This window comes from Cervus canadensis, chromosome 4, assembly GCF_019320065.1.
Source record: "Cervus canadensis isolate Bull #8, Minnesota chromosome 4, ASM1932006v1, whole genome shotgun sequence".
NCBI lineage: Eukaryota > Metazoa > Chordata > Mammalia > Artiodactyla > Cervidae > Cervus > Cervus canadensis.
Window position 1 is genome coordinate 66,505,266 of NC_057389.1, and position 20,847 is coordinate 66,526,112.

General features: G+C 33.6%; 2 protein-coding genes across 2 annotated transcripts; both read right to left on the bottom strand.

Moving 5' to 3' along the window:
• Positions 1-7,708: 7,708 nt before the first annotated feature.
• On the bottom strand, positions 7,709-8,656 carry LOC122440863 (olfactory receptor 2AJ1-like). The gene has a single exon (XM_043467549.1). The coding sequence runs from the start codon at positions 8,654-8,656 to the stop codon at positions 7,709-7,711; it is 948 nt and encodes a 315-aa protein (XP_043323484.1).
• Positions 8,657-17,402: 8,746 nt separating this feature from the next.
• On the bottom strand, positions 17,403-18,359 carry LOC122439250 (olfactory receptor 2T8-like). The gene has a single exon (XM_043464340.1). It carries the CDS (start codon positions 18,339-18,341, stop codon positions 17,403-17,405), a length of 939 nt encoding a protein of 312 aa, XP_043320275.1. The 5' UTR covers positions 18,342-18,359.
• Positions 18,360-20,847: the final 2,488 nt, after the last annotated feature.

The following is a 20,847-nucleotide window of genomic DNA, read 5'->3' on the forward strand; positions in this document are numbered from 1 at the left end:
TGCATTCATCAGGAAAGCAATTTTAGCTGCTGAATATTATCCTTGAGTACTTCTACCTCTAAAGTTAATAGGACATTTTCCTAGGTTAAAATAAAGTCAACTAGCTTTTTAAAACATAACTTTTGGGGTTTTATCCACTGAAAAAACAATAAATAACATATTTCCATTTACAAAACATTTTTGATCTCTTTGACTTTTAAAATTTTTCTAAAATATTGCAATTGAGGCATCAGCATTAATGACATTAAACATAAGAGGAAAATGCTAGAAGAAAAAAATATTGGGGCCATGTAATATATGGAAGAGAAGATAAAAATTTAAACTTTTATTGATCATCTCTATGGGTTGGCACCTGCTATATATCAGGATATGTTCCAGAATTAAATTGTATTTAATCTTTACTACCCTCTCTTGACCTTGACACCACCACTGACATTTTATCAATGACAAAATTGAGATTCAGATATTTGAAGTGACTTTACCTTAAAATATATTGTTAGAGAACTGAATTTCTAGTTAGTTCTTACTAATCTATCTATCTATCTATGTAAACACATCCCATTCCTATCTTATTTATTACATATTAAATATTTGTGAAAATAAACCTGAAATAAGGGTGGGTTACTTTTTATAGACAAACAATAAAGAACTGAAAATGGCAAAAGAAAAAAATAAACTGAAGTCATTAAAATATAATTCTATATAGGTGGTAGAAAGTCAAGAATGTATATGAAATATGTCTTAAAACACAAAGCTATTTCAGTGTTCATAGTTAACTCACTTTGACATATTTCTCTACTTTCTCATACATACCAGTTTTAAAGTATTTTCACAAATTGGTCTCTCAAAGCTTTTAAATGAAATACAGTTCATATTTGGCTCCCAAAACAAAATTCTCTCTTCCTAGATTTCTCTTGAAAGAAACAATCATATCATTGTCTGAGTAATTCAGATTATAGATATACACATTCTGTACGATAATTAAAACCATCCAAAATGCTACTCAAATTTCAAAATGAATTATGTTTAAGTAAGTAAGTAAAGTCGCTCAGTCGTCTCTGACTGTTTGCGACCCCGTGGACGGTAGCCTACCAGGCTCCACCATCCATGGGATTTTCCAGGCAAGAATACTGGAGTGGGTTGCCATTTCCTTCTCCAGGGGATCTTCCTGACCCAGGGATCGAACCGAGGTCTCCGGCATTGCAGGCAGACGCTTTACCGTCTGAGCCACCAGGGAAGCCCGAATTACATATAGCCATCTCTTAAAGTCAATATGCATCAATTTCAATATAGAGCATTTTTTCACCTAAACTTTCCCCCTATATTTATATTTAGAATTGGAAGTGAAATACTTTAAAAATCCGCCTTTCAGTGATTCATATGTTATGAAACAAAGTTTTAAAAATCATAATTTTATTATTAAAAAAAAGGTAAAAATAGAATCATGAATATGTTAAGTGAGCTCTTTACAACTGTATATTGACCTAGTGATTGAATTGGAAAACACAGAAGAGCATCCTCTAGAGCCTAGACAAGGCAGAGTTTTCCACTAAAGCGCCGATTTTTGTACCCTACACTCTCCTACTTTAGATCAAAACTCTTCTCAATGAAATAGTCTTGATTAGAAAATAAAACTGGCGCGACTATTTACAGAGATACAATAAGACTATGGATTTATCTGACAATGTTTCTTAAACTTGTTTTGTTGGAAGTGTTATAAGAAATCTCAGATCAGACTTTCACAAGTTCTTAAAGCACAAAGACAATTTCCACCAGGTTTTAGAGAAATTTTGATAACCTCTCTTCTCAAGATGTCTGAAGTAAACTAAACCGCTAGACCTTTCCTCAAATGACCTTCCTTACTCAACATGTTTAGGGCTGGGAAACCAGTAAACCAGGTTACTAGATCAATTATACTGTGAGGCTTTTGAATACATTAGCTACAAGAAGTCAATTATAGTTCCTAAAAATTGACTGGTCATAAATGTCTATAATAAAATTATTTTGTATTTCCATCAGTTATCTAGAATTGACAGCACTGTAAAATGACTTTCATAGGATCAGAATCATATTGCCCAAAAGAGAGTCCTCTGGACTACAGATAAGCATAACTCTATACAATATCCTTCTATGGAGACTTACATGAAATTCTATATTCCTTCAAGTGTTTCCACAGTAGGTTTTGCTAAAGAAGAGCCAAGGGTGAATAAAGACTTATATTAATTAACTGATTTAGAGATTTTACTAATAGTGCTTAGTATTCAAATAATGTGTATTTCTAAGTTTTAAAGTATATAATTAGAGAACAATATTTTTACATATAATGAGATCTAAATACACAGAGAATATTTGTGTTCATATGCTTGTGTGTCTTAATTCATATTATTCAGTGAAATTTTACAGTGGTGAATAAGCATTATTAGGTAAACTAGTAATTAACACATATTTTGAAAGACAGAAACTGATTATAATATGTTTTTCAATTTTGTCTTGCAATAAGAATGTATTTATTCTGTTTTAATACACAGGTATATGAAAGAGAGAGTTTAAGTTTAAAACTAGATACAATTTTATCTTATCTGCTTACAAGAATTGTAAGCATAAAGAATATAAATATCTGAGTCTGTATTTTTTAAGTAGAACAGGTACAAAGAAACATGGAATATTACAGGCCATCTAGGAGATAAAACATAAATCAGTGTATGCCAGGGTGTAAAATATCACTGAGAATAGCTCTACATTTTAGCGTCTTTATAAATATCATTTTCATAACCAACATTTACATTCACTTCACTTGTCATTAACTACAATTGCATGTTTTCAAATTATTTCTGTATGCTACAACCCATTTTCACATAATTATGCAAGATTGTTTGTTCAGATATTTTTGCTCAATATTTATTTATAAGAAATAAAAATAAATAAAATGTACAAGTTAAAAGCATAAGACACCTCAATTATACAGTTTATATTTAAAAGTATAAAAAAGGATAATTATAACTAAGCATATGGTTAATAGCTAGTTTATTTCTAGAAGCTATCTTTCAAATTAGAATTTATGGATACAGATGATCAAAATATATCCACAGACAGGTAACAATAGCCATTATTGTTTACCTTCACTATTTATTCCATTTTATATTTCGATATAAAATTTAGACAAGTAATTTTTAGGTTTTACTTAGAAATTGTGAGTTCATTTAGGGTAAAAGAATGAGTAGGAAGCAGCATTTGGGTTGCAACATTACCATGTAATGAACCTTCATTCATAAACTAAAAATTAAAATTAATAATAAATAAGAAAGGCTGCCCTCTATAAACTTTATTGAGGATTGGATTCCCTAAATATTATATTATTCTTCAAATATAACCTGAGCACATCCAGAGCATACTGAATATGATTTGGCTCTATCTGTTCCAACAACTTCATCTCACTTCCCTTTCAGAAATCACATTTATGAATAAGGTAAAAAACTACTTTTTGTTGTTCACTTTATGCTGTACAATTTTTGCTGAACAGTATTTTAAAAAGTGCAATCACACACTTAATGTCAAATTTCATTTAAAACCTCTATTTCTTAGCTTAACCAACTCTTATGTATATTATATCACTCATTTCCTAAACTGATTACCTTAAGTCCTGAATGATTTCAATCCAAACAGTAATCAACACTGCCAAAGGAGTTAATACAATAAAATCAGCTTCCATGTTATTATATAGTGTGCTTGCACGAAAACATCTCTACCCCTAGAGATTATGATTTGTGTTACCTATGCTGTTTTAAAACATTCCCTTCTTGGCTACAAGATTTCCCATGTGCAGAGGATATATCATAGCCTATGGATACAATGAATTCTCATTTATTTAATGAATATTGTTTATTAGTTGAATTTCTTTTTTTTCTATGCATATCTTATTTCAATTACAACCACATAAATCTCATATTTGAAGTACTATTTGAATTTATGTGAGATTTTATTGTATGTTTTATAAAATATCATGATTATTTTCCATCATATTTCAGTATATGGTATAGGTAAGTGTAGACCCATGCATTATTCCCCATAAATTTAGAAGAGTAGTTTATAAACAATATCAACAGCTGTCTTTATCAGTTTTGCTATATTTTATCATCCTTTCACAGTCATTCACACTCAGATTAATAGTCAGAATTATAAGATAACAAATGTTAGATTTAAACAGAGCTTTATGTCTTTAAAAAATGTTTGCAAGTGCTTGAATAGCCCATATAGTTTTTTACTTTTAAGGATATACAATCTAGTATAAAGTATTTATATACCTTGTGAAACTAACTTCAGTCAAATGAAGTTTTCTTTTTGAATTCTCTGGCTAACCGCAGGCCTGGCTGTATTGCTTAGTATAAGCAGAAGTACTTACTTCTGAATAAACTCCTATTAAGCAGTTGCTGAAGTGTCCCTTCTCTTCGGTGGCAAATAGAAATAAAAATACAATTAGTACCTTTTATTATATCTGCACTTTCACATACTCACTGGCTTGATTAGCTGAAAGCAGTCCAAACTTCTTCATGGGAGCAAAGTCATTTTCTGAGAAAAATTCTTTGAAAAATTTCTAAACAAATATATTAATATTTATATCTCTAAAGCTGACATTTTAAATGCCTTTATTGAAACTCAGGGGTCACAATGATTTGATTCTAGGCCTCCTTTACCTGAAACTCAATTTAATTCTTTTTCTCTTTTTTTTTTCCATCCACTTAGGCACTTAGGAACTTACATAATATCAGTTGAATCACTAGAAGCCCAGGATGGCCACAAGCCAAGGTTTGGGTAGGAGTTCGAATAACTTCTATAGAAATTTTCCCTGGTGTATTTAGTATTAGTTGGTGCAGAAAGACACCACTTATTTATTCAGATTCTTTCAATATTATTATGCCTCTAAATTTTTAGATCATATATTTTATATATTGTTACTCAGTAAGTGCACAATATTGATATGTCTACATATACTAATTTATTTCCTATTATGATTATATTGGCCAAAAATTTAATAAATCAAATAGGATGTGTTTAATTTAACAAAACGTGTGAGCAAAGATTCTTAAAAATATCACACTTGTGAGAATAGTTTTTAATTTTTTTAAGTTTACAATCTTTCCCAGCATCAGTGTCTTATTACATGAATCAGTTCTTCTTATCAGGTGGACCAAGTATTGGAGTTTCAGCTTCAACATCAGTCCTTCCAATGCACACTCAGGACTGATCTCCCTTAGGATGGACTGGTTGAATCTCCTTGCAGTCCAAGGAGATCTCAAGAGTCTTCTCCAACACCACAGTTCAAAAGCATCAATTCTTCTACACTCAGCTTTCTTTATAGTCCAACTCACATCCATACATGACTACTGGAAAAAACGTAGCCTTGACGAGACGGACCTCTGTTGGCAAAGTAATGTCTCTGCTTTTTAATATGCTGTCTAGGTTGGTCATAACTTTCCTTCCAAGGAGTAAGCGTCTTTTAATCTCATGGCTGCAGTCACCATCTGCAGTGATTTTGGAGCCCCAAAAAATAAAGTCAGCCACTGTTTCCCCATCTATTTGCCATGAAGTGATGGGACTGGATGCCATGATCTTAGTTTTCTGAATGTTGAGTTTTAAGCCAACTTTTTCACTCTCCTCTTTCACTTTCATCAAGAGGCTCTTTAGTTCTTCACTTTCTGCCGTGAGGGTGGTGTCAGCTGTATATCTGAGGTTATTGATATGTCTCCCAGCAATCTTGATTCCAGGTTGTGCTTCATCCAGCTCAGCGTTTCTCATGATGTACTCTGCATATAAGTTAAATAAGCAGGGTGACAGTATACAGCCTTGACGTAATCCTTTCCCTATTTGGAACCAGTCTGTTGTTCCATGTCCAGTTCTAACTGTTGTTTCCTGACCTACATACAGATTTCTCAAGAGGCAGGTCAGTGGTCTGATATTCCCATCTCTTTCAGAATTTTCCACAATTTATGGTGATCCACAAAGTCAAAGGCTTTGGCATAGTCAAGGAAGCAGAAATAGATGATTTCTGGGAACTCCCTTGCTTTTTTGATGATCCAGTGGATGTTGGCAATTTGATCTCTGGTTCCTCTGCCTTTTCTAAAACCAGCTTGAACATCTGGAAGTTCACGGTTCATGTATTGCTGAAGTCTGGCTTGGAGTATTTTGAGCATTACCTTACTAGCCTGTGAGATGAGGGCAATTGTGTGGCAGTTTGAGCATTCTTTGGCATTGCCTTTCTTTGCGACTGGAATGAAAATTAACCTTTTCCAGTCCTGTGGCCACTAAATTCCTCCTCAGTTGAGGTGAGGAGAGAGTAGGCAAGAATAATGGAATATGTTGCCGTTTCTTTCTCTGGGGGATCTTCCCAACCCAAAAATTGAACCTACCTCTCCTGCCCTGGCAGGCAGATTCTTTACTGCTGAGCCACCAGGGAGGCCCACTTAATGAATGTCATATACTAATATTATTTTAATATTATAAGCAGTATGCCCAGAATAGAATATATTGTAATGATAATATATTTCATTATCTTTATGTTACAGGAATATAATTGACATACAACATTATGTTACATCTAGGCATAGAACATGATGTTCCGATATACATGTGTGTGTGTGTGTGTGTGTGTGTGTGTATAAATATATATATATTGCAAAACTTAGCATGCATGTATTCATGTATGCATATATTGCAATAAGATTACCACAATAAGTTTAGTTAAAATCCATCACCCACAATTACAATTGCTTCCTAGTGATGAGAAGTTTTTTAATCTACTATTTTAGCAACTTTTAAATATAAAATGCATCTTTTTTTTTCATATAATTACAATGCTCTTTGGTATATCCCTAGTACCTATCTCCAGACTGGTAATTTGTACCTTTGACAAACATTACCTTAAACTTTTAATAACATTGTAGTGTTTGAAATATAATTTAAAAATTTATGTGGCTCTCTTTCTCCCTTTTTATATATGTGTGTATATATATATATATATATATATATATATTCCAAATCTACTGGAATATATGTATGGTATATACTTATATGGAACATATAAGTATATTCTGTATTTATATGGAATATACATATATATCTATACAAATAGAGAGAGAGAGAATCACATAACTTTTTATAAAATTATTTTCCCTGGTAGCTCAAACAGTAACGAATCTGCCTGCAAAACAGGAGACCTAAGTTCGATCCCTGGATTGGGAAGATGCCCTGGAGAAGAGAATGGCAACCTACTCCAGTACTCTTGCCTGGAGAATTCCACAGAAAGAGGAGCCTGGTGGGCTACAATCCCTGGGGTCACAAGAATCGGACACAACTGAGCGACTAACACACATATGTATATTCAATACAATGTGATTTTATTATAAAATATTTTTACACATTCTTATAATTTTAGTGGGACAAAATTAAAAACATTGAGTCATATTTGACTTTCTATTAGAGACTGACAGTTATAATTAGTACCATAGAGAGGAAGGTATATTTTTTAGATAAATGTATTCATAAGGCAAACACCTGTGATAAAAACTTTATCATTATCAGGATTTTGGAAACATCTGCTTCTTTCTACAGTTGAAGAGATAAGAATTTTTTTATTATCTTTTCAGAGATATGAATAACAGATATCATCTAAATATAACTGTGGAAATAGAGAACAGGTATTTCAAGCATTTTTCTATTGTTTTTTCTGGACAAAGTTACTTTTGAGCATATTTTTCAGTGCTTCTAGAACATCTTTATTCCTAAAGCTGTAGATAATTGGGTTGAAAGATGGTGTGAGGATTGTATAGAATATTGCCAGGAACTTATCCTGGCCTGGAGTGTGATACTTTTTAGGTCTCATGTATGTGAAAATAAAAGGCCCATAGTACATTATGACTACAATCATGTGGAAGAAACAAGTAGAAAATGACTTTTTCCAAGCCTCTGATGATTTCATTTGGAGGACAGTAAGGAGAATTTGGACATAAGATGCACAGATTAGAGAGGAAGGGATAAACAGGAAAATGATGCCACTTACATAAACTCCTCGTTCATAGCGTGTTGTGTCCACACAGGACAACACCAACATAGCAGGGACTTCACAGAAAAAGTGGTCAATGACTCTTGAGCCACAAAAGGGAAAGTGAAGTGTGTAAGCTGTGTGAACTATGGAGTTGATGATCCCAATAAACCAGGCCCCTCCAGCCATGAGAACGCTGCCATAGTCATTCATAAGCATGGGGTAGCGCAGTGGGTGACAGATGGCTACATAGCGATCATAGGACATTGCTGCCAGGAGAAGGCACTCACCACCCAAGAGGGTAAGGGATAGAAATATCTGGAAGCCACAGGCTGCAAATGAAATAGTTTTGCTGCCTGACAGAAAGTCAGTGATCATTTTGGGAATAATGTTGGAAATATGCAAGATATCCATAAAAGAGAGATGGCTGAGCAGGAAATACATTGGAGTGTGGAGTCTTGATTCCCTGTGGATGATGAGAATCATGACTGTATTTTCTGTTACAGTCAAAACAAAAATGGTGAATATAAAAGAGAAGAATACCAGACTTGCTTGAGAAGAAGTAAAGAGTCCCAAAAGAATGAAGTCATTGCTGAAAGTGTGATTCTCATGCCCCATCATGAATTCCTTTTTTTACCTATAAATAAATAATCAAATTAGAGCTAAACAGAAAAGGGGGGAAAAGTAGTGTGAATCTCAAACTTGTTTACACTTAGCTGTATGTGAAAATGAGAGTTACTGATGTGTATTTTGCAATTAAAACCAAAGGAATTTCAGGCAACTTTTGAAGTGGATATTTTTTGTAACATGATGTTTATCCATTAAATTAGCTACTTTTAAAAAATTTATTTTTTTTAATTGAAGGATAATGGCTTTATAGAATTTTGTTGTTTTCTGCCAAATATCAATATGAATCAGCCATAGACTACTTTTTTTTCCATTATGAAATAAACAAATTCTGATTTTACATTGAATTCCTTGAAATTTTAGAATCAAATTACTATGATTTTATGAGTTTTAAATGATCAGCATATGAATGAGGTTTGCAGGAAATATGCAGGTAAATTTGGTCCTGACTGTCTTTACTGGTTTGACTTACTAACTCAGTAAAAATTCCATATAGATGTAGATTCAGATTTCAGGCAGTGGTGCCTGCCAAGAACTGGTTGATCATAAGTCTCGAACATCAGTGGTTACTGACAACTGAAATTCAATATGTCTGTATACAAAGTTGTTGATGTTTTCTCATGCCTGGAATAATTTTTTCCTCCTGATTTTGTTTTTTCCTATAGTCATCCTGATTCAAAACTTAACACTTCATCTTAGTACTGAGTATGGGTAATGTCTAGTCTACTCACACTAAGTCCCTGACCATCATAAGTTCTCAAATGCTTATTTTAAAAAATTATTGATTTATGTTTGTCTGGTCCCTGTTATCAAAGGTTTCTGATGATATATCAATTATATTTACATTTTTAGAGAGTTTGCATTGTCTCCACAAGATTGTTTATTATTTTGTCTTCAGGTACTAGAAACACTCCATAATACATTCACTAACTCCTTCATCATCCTACTTCTATCATCCTGCCAAAATCTATGAGGCACCTAAAGCTTTGACAGCTCTCTTTCATAACTTATTGCATAACCAGTCAATCAAGGATCTGGAAACATACTCCCAAGATGCTAGAATGATGAAAAAATGTCTTGTATGACAGCCAGGATCTTGAATGAAATTTTATTCTTGAATCAGAAGAGGAATGCTCTAGTGATGAGTTTCCTTGCTTCATGTTCAAAGTGGAGACATATGCATTACAAGTCTTAGCCCCTTCCACATTTGTGCAACTCTTACCCAACATAAAGTTTCTTTCCATCTAGCATCAACATTTCCTTGTTTAATAATGCTAAATTTCAGAAAAGAGATGTGCAATGAAGTTTATATCCCTGTATTTTCTAGAAGAATCTTGAAGATGAATTGTAGAAAATGCTATCACTTTTAGGTTTTATTTTAGCTAAAAACACAGCCATACCTCAATCCTTCCTCAAAGGAAATAAAAAGACCTTTGTATTCTTTACTCAATGAATGTACTACACTCTAATCATTATCATTTTGCATTTATCAGGATTTTCAAAATACACTATAAATAAAATCAAATTATTTGCCATTCTTTACTAGATTTATCATTATAAAATTAAGCACACACAATATTGTTTTATAGCTCCATTTAACTAGAGGTCAGTTATTCATTAATCTTGGTAAGACTGCACATTTATATGTTAAAGAAATATTTGTATGTTCTAGCACCTTGTATTTACATTAAAGTTATCATTGTAATGTAAACAAATGCAAAAACACCAAATCATTTCTTTCTGAAAAATACTTACTTTGAAAAGTGTTTAATTTGGAAATCCTGGGAAATACTAAATCTGAAGATTTATATTTTGCACTATATGGTACTGCCATTTTTACTTTTTAATTTTCTATAACTTATAATATCAGTGACTTGCTTGATAAAATAATGATAAGTTCTCTCAGAAAACTTCAAATATCAGACTTAGTTGGTGTGCAACTGACTTGAAATAACTGGTCGTTATAAACAATTCAATAAACTAAATAAATTTTCATTGAACATACAGGAGTCATAAGTTGAATTGCCATAAAAATGAATGAAACAAAAGTTTTCATTTTTAAGAAGTTGATATGGAATATGGGTAGAAAATTGTATGATAGATATTACTTAGCCTGAGGGCAGGTGTGCTTTTGACTCAGATAAAGATATTAATCATAAATATAAAAAATAGAAATATAACCTCAATTTTTTCTAATGCTTTGAAGAGACAAGAAATTACAATGTAAATACATATCTTTTATGTCTCTTCATGATATAAAACACCAATTAATGATGAAGTTTGAGTTTAAATGAATTTCTATAAAGTCAGGATAATAGTGGTACATTTTTCACATTAATCTTTTGAAGATTAAGTGAAACACATTAGACAATACACTAAATAATACACACCTGTATTATTACATAATAATACATATATACATGTAGTCTATACATGTATGCACATACACACCAAACAAAGACTGACACATTACAAAATCAAACTAAAGCTTATTCTTTCTTCTTCTTATTATTTTTATTTCTATGATTAGTGTGTTAGAATTTCTATCATTAATATATTACTATTTGTTATATTTAAAATATACATTTAAGCCATTATATACTAGAGAGACAGAGACAGATAGAGAAATAAACAGGACCTTAGAGAATATAATCAGGTAATTGGAAGTAAATTTCAATGAAGTGAACCAGAAATTCAATTTTGCTCAGTATCTGTTAAAATTAGAGGCTTTCTGGGAGAGAAACCAACTCTGCATGTTGAATGAAGATGTTTAGACTGGCTTCCTCACACTTACACACATGTATAGATCTGTGTGACAGGGGAAAGTAATGTTCTTTGTTGCTTATTATTTTGAAATCAATCAAGAGAGCTGTTCACAATTTCATTTGAAATAGCCAATGATACTGCCATTACACTTTTTTTTTTTTTTACAGACTTTTCAGGATACCCATAATGCCCCAAGGAATTATTGTAGGATGATCTTACTTCTGCCTCTTCTTGCTGCCTCTCCAACTTAAGAGAATCTTGTGATTAGCATCTCACATTGATATCAAATTCATCATGTACAATGCTGAACTGCCCAAGTTCCCTTAAACAATGAATGATCCCATTGCATATAACTGCCCCATCCAGAAATCAGAAAATCATTCTAACTTCTCTTTCTGTCTTTTCTCTTCCATTTGCAAATCACAATCTCCTACTGATTCTATGCAAATGCTTCTCATGGGTTATTCCTTCTCATGGTTGTATGCTATATGTGTCCATGGAGACTCTAAGGCATTGATTCTACTCTTTAAATTTAGTAGACCTGTATGAGCTCTGCAACACCTGAATAATATCACATGCTTCTCAAATCTACTTGAAGCCAGTGGAGTGTGTTCAATTAAATAAATTTAGACAACAGAAGTGTGTTGGGACTGTGTGCAGAGGCACACACCATTCTTGTTCCTTCATCCTACTAGTTTGAATCTGTATGTGATGATACTTGGTTGTACATTCTTCCTGGAAGAGTTATACAGGAAACAAAGCTCTGGGATTCAGGAACAGAAAATTGTAAGACACCATAAAATATCCTATTGATCTTGACAACTAAGTATATTAGCATGAAATAACTCACTAAATTGTTCAAAAATTGATTTGAGAAGGAAAAAAGGAGTAGGTTGTTCTGTGGCAATCATTTTCTATCTTTAACATTCCTACTAGATCATCAATTTTTATAGGTAACAGACTAGTATAATTCTAGTATGTTTTATCCAAAATGCCTAATACTTTGTTTTATGGGATATAATCTGAAAGTGTTACAATATTGTAATGATAATTTGAGGAGTCTTGTGCCTCCCACTACTCCCCACATAAATGCACTTTTTGCCCTAGTTCATTAGTTTTCCCAGAACACAGATTTAAGAACATGAATTTCTGCTGGGTACATTAAATTAAATAAATAAATAAACATAAAATAAGATCTCCTTACCTTTAGTTCCCATTTTATGAAACTGAAGTATTTGCACTTATTTAATATTGTGTTTCTTGGGTTGTTATTTTTTTATATCTTTGCCTATACCCTCTTCTCTCTTCCACATAAACAGTCTTCTCCATCATTGCTAGGGGCTTTATGGTCTTCCACTAAGATTTTATGTTTGGTCCTTCATGTGCACAGACTTCCTTGATATTTTTCAAACTGTCTTCTCTCCTTCTCTTTCTTGCTCAGGACTATACAACTATGTCAGGATGTCATATCTGTTCTAGAGCTTCTCCATTTATGCTTAATTATACTCTCTACACGTTGAACATGACCTATCCACTACTTCTTAACTTGGGCTCTGAAGTCTTCCCAAGGCCCATATCTCACCCCATTTCACTTTACTCATTTCTCGCTACCCAGAAAAGGACCTTTTTGTTGAGTTTTTTTTCCTATCTAACACACTAGCCCAACTGGTGCCTCATAGGCTACAAGCAACACTCTCCTCAATAGGCCTTTGCTTATACCATTCAGGTGTCTACTTCAATATTACTTCTTACTTCTTACAGAGTGTTTGAAAGACATGGGTGATGCCTCAATCAAGGTACTTCCTTTGATGTAGCTGAGGGTTTACAGGGACATGGGGAATAAATGTCTTGAGAGGAGCAATAAGAAACTGAGAGGACACCCACCTCTTGAAGTCCTGCTGTGTGTGGCTTCTGGGAAAGAAAACAACCACCCTTTGATAAAGTGACATGGGAAAATGTCCTTGTGACATGTTTTAAAAATAGAGGTAATGTTAAACCTTCCTCGTAATTATGATAATAATTAAGAAACAAAGTGAAATATTAAGCAAAATAGAGTCACAAGGTTATTCATGAATTAAGTACCTTGTATTGTTTATTGTTATTATTATTGCTATTTTTCATGTAAACTTTTTATTTTCTATTAGGGTAGGTGATGCAGTGGTAAAGCAATTGCATACTGATGCAGGAGACACAAGAGATGTGGGTTCAATCCCTGGGTTGAGAAGATCCCCTGGAGTAGGAAATGGCAACCCACTCCAATATTCTTGCCTTTAAAATTCCATAGACAGAGGAGACTACAGCCCATGGGATTGCAAAGAGTCGAACATGACTGACTGACTAAGCACACACACAGCCCACTAACAATATTGTGATAATTTCAAGTGAAGAGTGAAGGGACTCAGCCGTACATGTATGTGGATCCATTCTCCTCCAGACTCCCCTGCCATCCAGGCTGCCATATAGCATTGAGCAGAGTTCCATGTGCTATACAGTAGGTCAATGTTGAAAATCCATTTTAAATATAGCAGTATTTACATCCCTAACTCCCTATCCCTGCTCCCCATCCTTCCCCTGACAATCATAAGTTCATTCTTTAAGTCTGTGAATATCTTTCTATTTTATAATTAAGTTCATTTGTATCATTTCTCTTTAGATTCAACATATAAGGGATGTCATATGATATTTCTCCTTCTCTGTCTGACTTACTTCATTCAGTATGACATTCTGATTTAAGTTGCTAACTCTATCACAGTGAAGCTGTGATTAATCTACTTAATGTACCTTAAGTGAACTATTGAAATAAAATACTTAGTGAAATTATCCTTTGATCAAAGTTTGGCCCTGTTTAGGAGAACAGTTTAAAATATTTGAATAATGGTTGAATTTTATTAAAGACTTTGAAACATGGTATTCAGTTTTAAGCTAAATGCAGGTTTAGTATTTCTTCTAAATCTCTAGATGTCACTTCCAAAATACTCCAGGAGCCTGAACAGCTGTTTCTGTCCCATGCTCCTTGATATTGTCTTCCTTAAATGATATTTCTGTTTAATTCACATGACATAAAGGAAACAATTTGAACAAAAATACTTTGTAACAAAAGAAAAAGTTGTGAAAGCTGGGATCCATATCAAGCAAAAATGGCAAAATAAAACATTTAAATTTCTAAATTGGATTCTAAACAAGTTATTTAAAATTATTGTCTTACAGTTAACTTTATATTAATATTTAATTTCTTTATCTTTGGAGAGTTATGTGTGCATACATGCTAAGTTCCTTCAAAAATGTCTGACTCTTTGTGACCCTATAGACTGTAGCTGACAGGCTCCTCTGTTCATGGGCATTCTGCAGACAAGAATGCCCTCCTCCAGGTGATCTTCCCAACACAGGGATTGAATCAGCATAACTTACAATTCCTGCATTGGCAGGTGATTTCTTCACCACTAGCACCACCTGGTAAGCCTGAGTTATGTGTACATATTTGAAATACATAGCTGTATAAACAAATGTACATTTGTAACTATTTTCTTTGAAAATCCAATGGACTCTAATGTTTCCAAATTTCGTCAGTTCACTTCAATTCAGGCGCTCAGTCATGTCCGACTCTGCTCCCCATGAACCGCAGCATGCTAGGCCTCCCTGTCCATCACCAACTCCTGGAGTCTACCCAAACTCATGTCCATTGAGTCGGTGATGCCATCCAACCATCTCATCCTTTGTTGTCCCCTTCTCCTCCTGCCCTCAATCTTGGCCTCTAATTTTTCCAAATTTCTTAGCTAAAACTAATTGTGGGTATGTACTCAGTAGGAGAAATAAGGAATATACTTATAAAATAAGTATCCTACTTTAAGACAAGACAAAAATTTGAACATGAACATTTTATCTGCTCATTAGATCTCCTTCCATCCTGTTGCGGTCCTTTAAAGGACTGAAACCTGGTGGATGAGAGTTGATGATAAGAAAGTTAAAGAGAGAAAGAAGCTAATATTCCCTGGTTTATGCAGAGAACCAATAAAACCCTAGAACAGGGCTTGCACCGCTCACTAAGGCACAGGGCGCCCTCTCGAGGGGGTCTTCAAAGCCCGAGCAGGAGAATGAGTTCAGCTGGTTTCCACACTCCAGATAATTAGCCGGAGGGAGAGGGGAGAGAGAGAGAGGAAACAAAGTTACAGCTTCAAGCCCAATGGAGGTGGAATAGACTCCTTCTATACATATCCAGTTCAATGAAAATAGAAAATCATCATGAATTAAGTGGAAATAGTGATGTCAGAAAGTGTATACTTGTATAACAAGTAACAAGTAATTTATTTAAAAATTCCAAATATTCCTATAAACATCATGTGTTATCTATCAGTAAACTACCAATTTGTGTTTGATTTAGAAGCACATTTATTTTTCTTTTTTTCAAAGACTAGATGAATCTTTCAAAAAGAAAGACATACAAATAGTAAATAAGCTAATTCAAAAGTCTGCAGCATCATTACACATTAGGAAAATACTAATTAGACCAAATGAGTACATTAAATAAGACAGACAAAATAAAAAGAAACAGTAATATCAACAACTTGGAGCAACTGCTACTTGTGTGTTCTGCTAGCAGGAGTTTAAAATCCAATATCTACACTGAAAACAGATTATTAAAAATTTATTCATACTTCTACCAAAAAAGTAAAAACATATGATCACAGACAAAAAAAAAAAAAAAGAGAGAGAGAGATTAATAGGAGCTTAATCATAACAGCTCCAGACTGAAAATAGCCCTGATGTCTATGAAGAAAATAATGCATAAATAAATGGTGATTCATACCAATAACAAAGTACTACTTAGCAATGATAGAAACAAACTACAGATAGTGTAAATTTGTGTAGGAATCTTTAAAAACTTTTAACATGAAATAAAGATATTAAAGACAAGAAAAATACATACTGTGCAGTTTCTTTGATATAAAATTCAAGTACATGTTAAAATAACAGATAGAGCTACAAATCAGAAGAGTATTTGTCACTGGGTTGAGTGATTTCACTGAAAAAGGACATGAGGGACATTTTCGGTTTAGTAAAAGTTTTGTCTCTTGGTACTGTATATACAAACCTGGATATCTGTGTTGCAAGTGGATTCTTTACCATCTGAGCCACCAGGGAAACCCAAAGATTTTGTCTCTTGATACTGGGTGTAAGTTATAAGTTCATGTACTATGGAAACTGGCTTAAGGAAAGCCTATGTCTGTGAGTATTCTAGTGTTATAAGTTATATCAATTCTTTTTAAAAAAGCAACAAATTTCAACATTGTTTGAAAGCTTTGCTCATTCTTTGAACAAATATTTATTGTGAAATGGGGTGTAGAAGCATTTTAATAAAGATATGTGATTAACAGGATTTTAATAATTAATAGTCTGATTTATTGACCATAGCTTAGCAAATGATCCCAAAGTATGGAAGTCCATATGAATTCTAAAGTAAAACAGAAATGACACATGGAAATTGTAAGGTAAGGGAGTTAGAGAAGGCAAGGTTCAGAAAAAGAACGATACTGGCACTTTACAGGAACAGATCACCTTTGATGAGGTGAGAAGGGGCAGCAGTCAGATTAGTGAGCTGCTGCATTTATCTAAGAAAAGAGTAAGTATATATACTCATGTATGTGGAAAGTTACTGTCTTAAGGGGGCCTGTTCTTCTCCAAGGTTGTTCAGAATAGTTATCTCTTAAACGGCTGGGGCAAGGAATTTTGGAGATCACTCAGAGGCTGGACCAGCTGGGAGCTGGGCATAATCAGCCTTAATGTCCATTTTTTTCTTCGGGTGAAAGAGTTCTTTGTTTTGCATAGAATGATGGGGAGGACCTGGAGGGGTGTTTTAACTCCAGGCTATTTTGAGCCATGTAACTTTCCTTCAGAGATATAATGAGTATATACTCTCTCAAGGAAATTTTACAAACACACTGTACAATCTTGAACTTTAGGGCAAATAAATCTAATGTTAATCAAGACTTAAGGCAGTACACAGATCCATACACTTTCTCAGAGCTCCCTTGACCTCACTGTTCCTCAGACTATAGATGAGGGGGTTTAGCACAGGGGTGAAGATAGTATAAAATGCCGACACAAACTTATCATGGTTAGCTGACCTGTAGGATTTGGGTCTTATGTAGGTAAAAATAGCAGCTCCGAAAAAGAGTCCTACCACAGAGATATGTGAGGAGCAAGTGGCAAAAGCCTTCTTTCTAGCTTCATTAGAACACATCTGGAGAATGGCAGCAAGGATGAGACTATAGGAAACCAAGATGAGGGAAATGGGGATCAGGAGCATTAACACACAGCAGATGTACATGACATACTCAAAGACAGAAGTGTCAGCACAAGCCAAACGCACCAGAGTGGGGGCCTCACAAAAGAAATGATCAATCTCTCGGGCACTGCAAAATGAGAAGTTCAGGGTAGCAGCAGCCTGCATGAGCCCATCAGCTGCGCCAAGGAACCAAGATCCCAAAATCATACTGAGGCATAATTTCCAACTCATGAGGACTGGGTATCTCAGTGGATGACAAACAGCAACATAGCGGTCATAGGACATAGCTGCCAAGAGGAAGCACTCACCCCCTCCAAAAGTGAGGACGAAGAAGATCTGAAACCCACAGCCAGTGGGGGAGATAAACTTCCTGCCAGTCAAATAGTCAACAGCCATTTTGGGTGCAACAGTAAAAATCAACATCAAGTCCATGAGGGAGAGTTGGCTCAGTAGGAAGTACATGGGCCTGTGGAGTCGGGGGTCCAGGAGAATCAGGAGAAACATGAGGGCATTGCCCACTAGAGAGGTGAAAGCAACTATCAGAACCAACACAAAGAGAAATTGGTGGGCTCCAGTGTGGTTAAAGAGACCTAGGAGAATGAAATCTGCAGTGATATTCCAGTTTTCCATGATTTCAAACAAGAGTGATACTGAAATGGAGAAATGCATAAGTGTTACATATGAATGACATACCAAACTTTATTGAAACACACTAAAATCCAATCATTTTTCTTGACGTCCATTAATCTTGGAAGTTATTTTTACTTTCAAAATAAGATGACATACTCTTATGCACAGGAAGTAGAAGAACTGAGTCTGTAGATGGAAACAACTTAATTTGGAATTGTTAGTGCTTTAACTTTGCCAAGCTATAAATTGAAAACAATAATGACCTTCTTAGTAGTATTCCCCCCCACCACCAATGTAATCCCATAAATCTGTTTAAACCTTCACAACTGGAAAGGACATTTTGTGTAGGGAGAAGTTTTCCCTGCAAATTCACAGAAACACAACTTTTATTGGATAAAGAAAAAAAAAATCTTACTTCTTAACTCAAACACAGAGATGAATTAATTTCTCCTTCAGTTTCATGAGGATCTAAGTCCTCAAAAGCATTTTCATCTCTAATATCCTGGAACCAAAGCAGTTGTAGCTGGTTAAATAAATATAACCATAACTGCAGAAGTAAGGAGGCTAATTCAGTTTCAATGATATGTTGTGATTAAATGAAGTGACCTGACAGAAGGAGTTCTCTTCTTCCATGGTCATTCTCTTTACCTACACTTTTTACATCCATCTCATACTAGTCAACCAAGAAGGAGAAAGGCATTGCAAAAGGCTCAGTCAATTCTTAATTCCATTGCTTGATCATCATCTTACCATCATCACTTACCAGATTCTGCTGGAAGGTTTAGCTGGTTGCTTTAAAGTAAGATATCATGGAAATCCCCATTGTCAAATGCATTTCATATTTTCTAAAACTTCATGATCCACACACTATCTTTGTGTAGAATAATCAGTCTGAACCACTAATAGCTATATGCATTTCCAACTATAGCCCTCAGTGTCATTCTTCTGAAATACCTCAAACCTTCCTAATGTATTTCTTTGACTTGAATCCTTCTTATTTTCCATAATTTTCATTAAAATTTTGTTGGAAGGTTGACCCTGTTTAAACCTTCAGAAGTTTAACCCTGTTTAAAAATCAATAGGTAACTCAGTTACTATAGGATGTTTGGTGAGTTTCTTAAATTAATTTAAGTTTACGGTCAATACAGTGGAATTAAGTATTTTCATACTGTTGTGACTGCATCATGAATATTAATCTCCAGACATTCATCATCTCCAACTGAAACTACTAACAATTAAACAATAATACTCCATTCTCCCTTCTCCTCAGCCCTTGGAAATCACTGTTCTACTTTTTATCTCTATAAAAGTGACTACTCTAAAAAAATAAAATAAAATGACTACTCTAGGAACATTAGATAAATGAAATCATGCAGCATTTACTTTTATGTTGTTTTTCATTAGTTTACTTCACTTATTATAATGCCCTCAAAGATTATCCATACTGTACTGAGTAAAAATTTCCTTCCATTTTAAGGTAAAAAATATTTCTTCATATGCACATACTATATTCTACTTATTAATTCATTTCAGTTATGGACATTTGTATTGCTTTCACTCCAGGTTTGCATGTAATTATTAATTTAATGGGACTTTTTCTTAATTCATTGTAATTATTTTTAATTTGTATAGATACATATATAAGCACAAAATATTAGTTTTTAACCAAACTTTTTGCTTACACCATACATTTTCTGATTATGATGTTTCCACTTGTATTAAGTATTTTATCTATTATGACTCACTAACTCAATTTTTCAATGGACATAAATGGTATGACTACATTTTAATTTTGAGTGAGATAAGTATGTACAAACAACAGTCATCACAAATATAAATGACTAGTCAGCATAATAATTGTGTTTAGATTATCTAATGGAATGGTCTACTGTATGTGTCAATTAAATGAGTAGTAGGGAATTATATTTATTAAAATGTGATAGTGTTTTATTATTTGGTTCATTTAAATTTCTATCTTTTCATATTACAAGTATGTGATAATTTAAAATAGTGAATTTCATTTCAAATAGTGAATCTATTTGCCACTATTTAAAATGTTTGTAAACCTATGAAAAGAGAATTTTGAAGGATACTTTCTAAAATTGGCTATGGATACATAGTGTGGTGAAATTTTTAAATGAGGAATAATTCATCTTGCAAATAAAATATTTACAATGACATTATGTAGACAATAAAAGCTTACCTCTAAACTAGTGTAGGAATAGGAAAATGTAATGCTGTAAAAATAAATATGTTTTCTTTGGCACTGTGGTTTCAGAATGCTGATGTTCCGCCTTTCATTCTGACTATATAGTCTTTCAAATGCTGTAAAGTTGTAATATTTTTACTGTAAATCACAAACTCATCTCTTTTGCAATGCTACCAGAAGGCACAAATAGAGCCTCTCTTGTTTTCTCATAGAGCTATCATAGAATATTTAAAACTGTCTATAACTTTTATTTGTATATTTTTATAATCCTTGTTTTCTTCACTCAGCATTAAAATT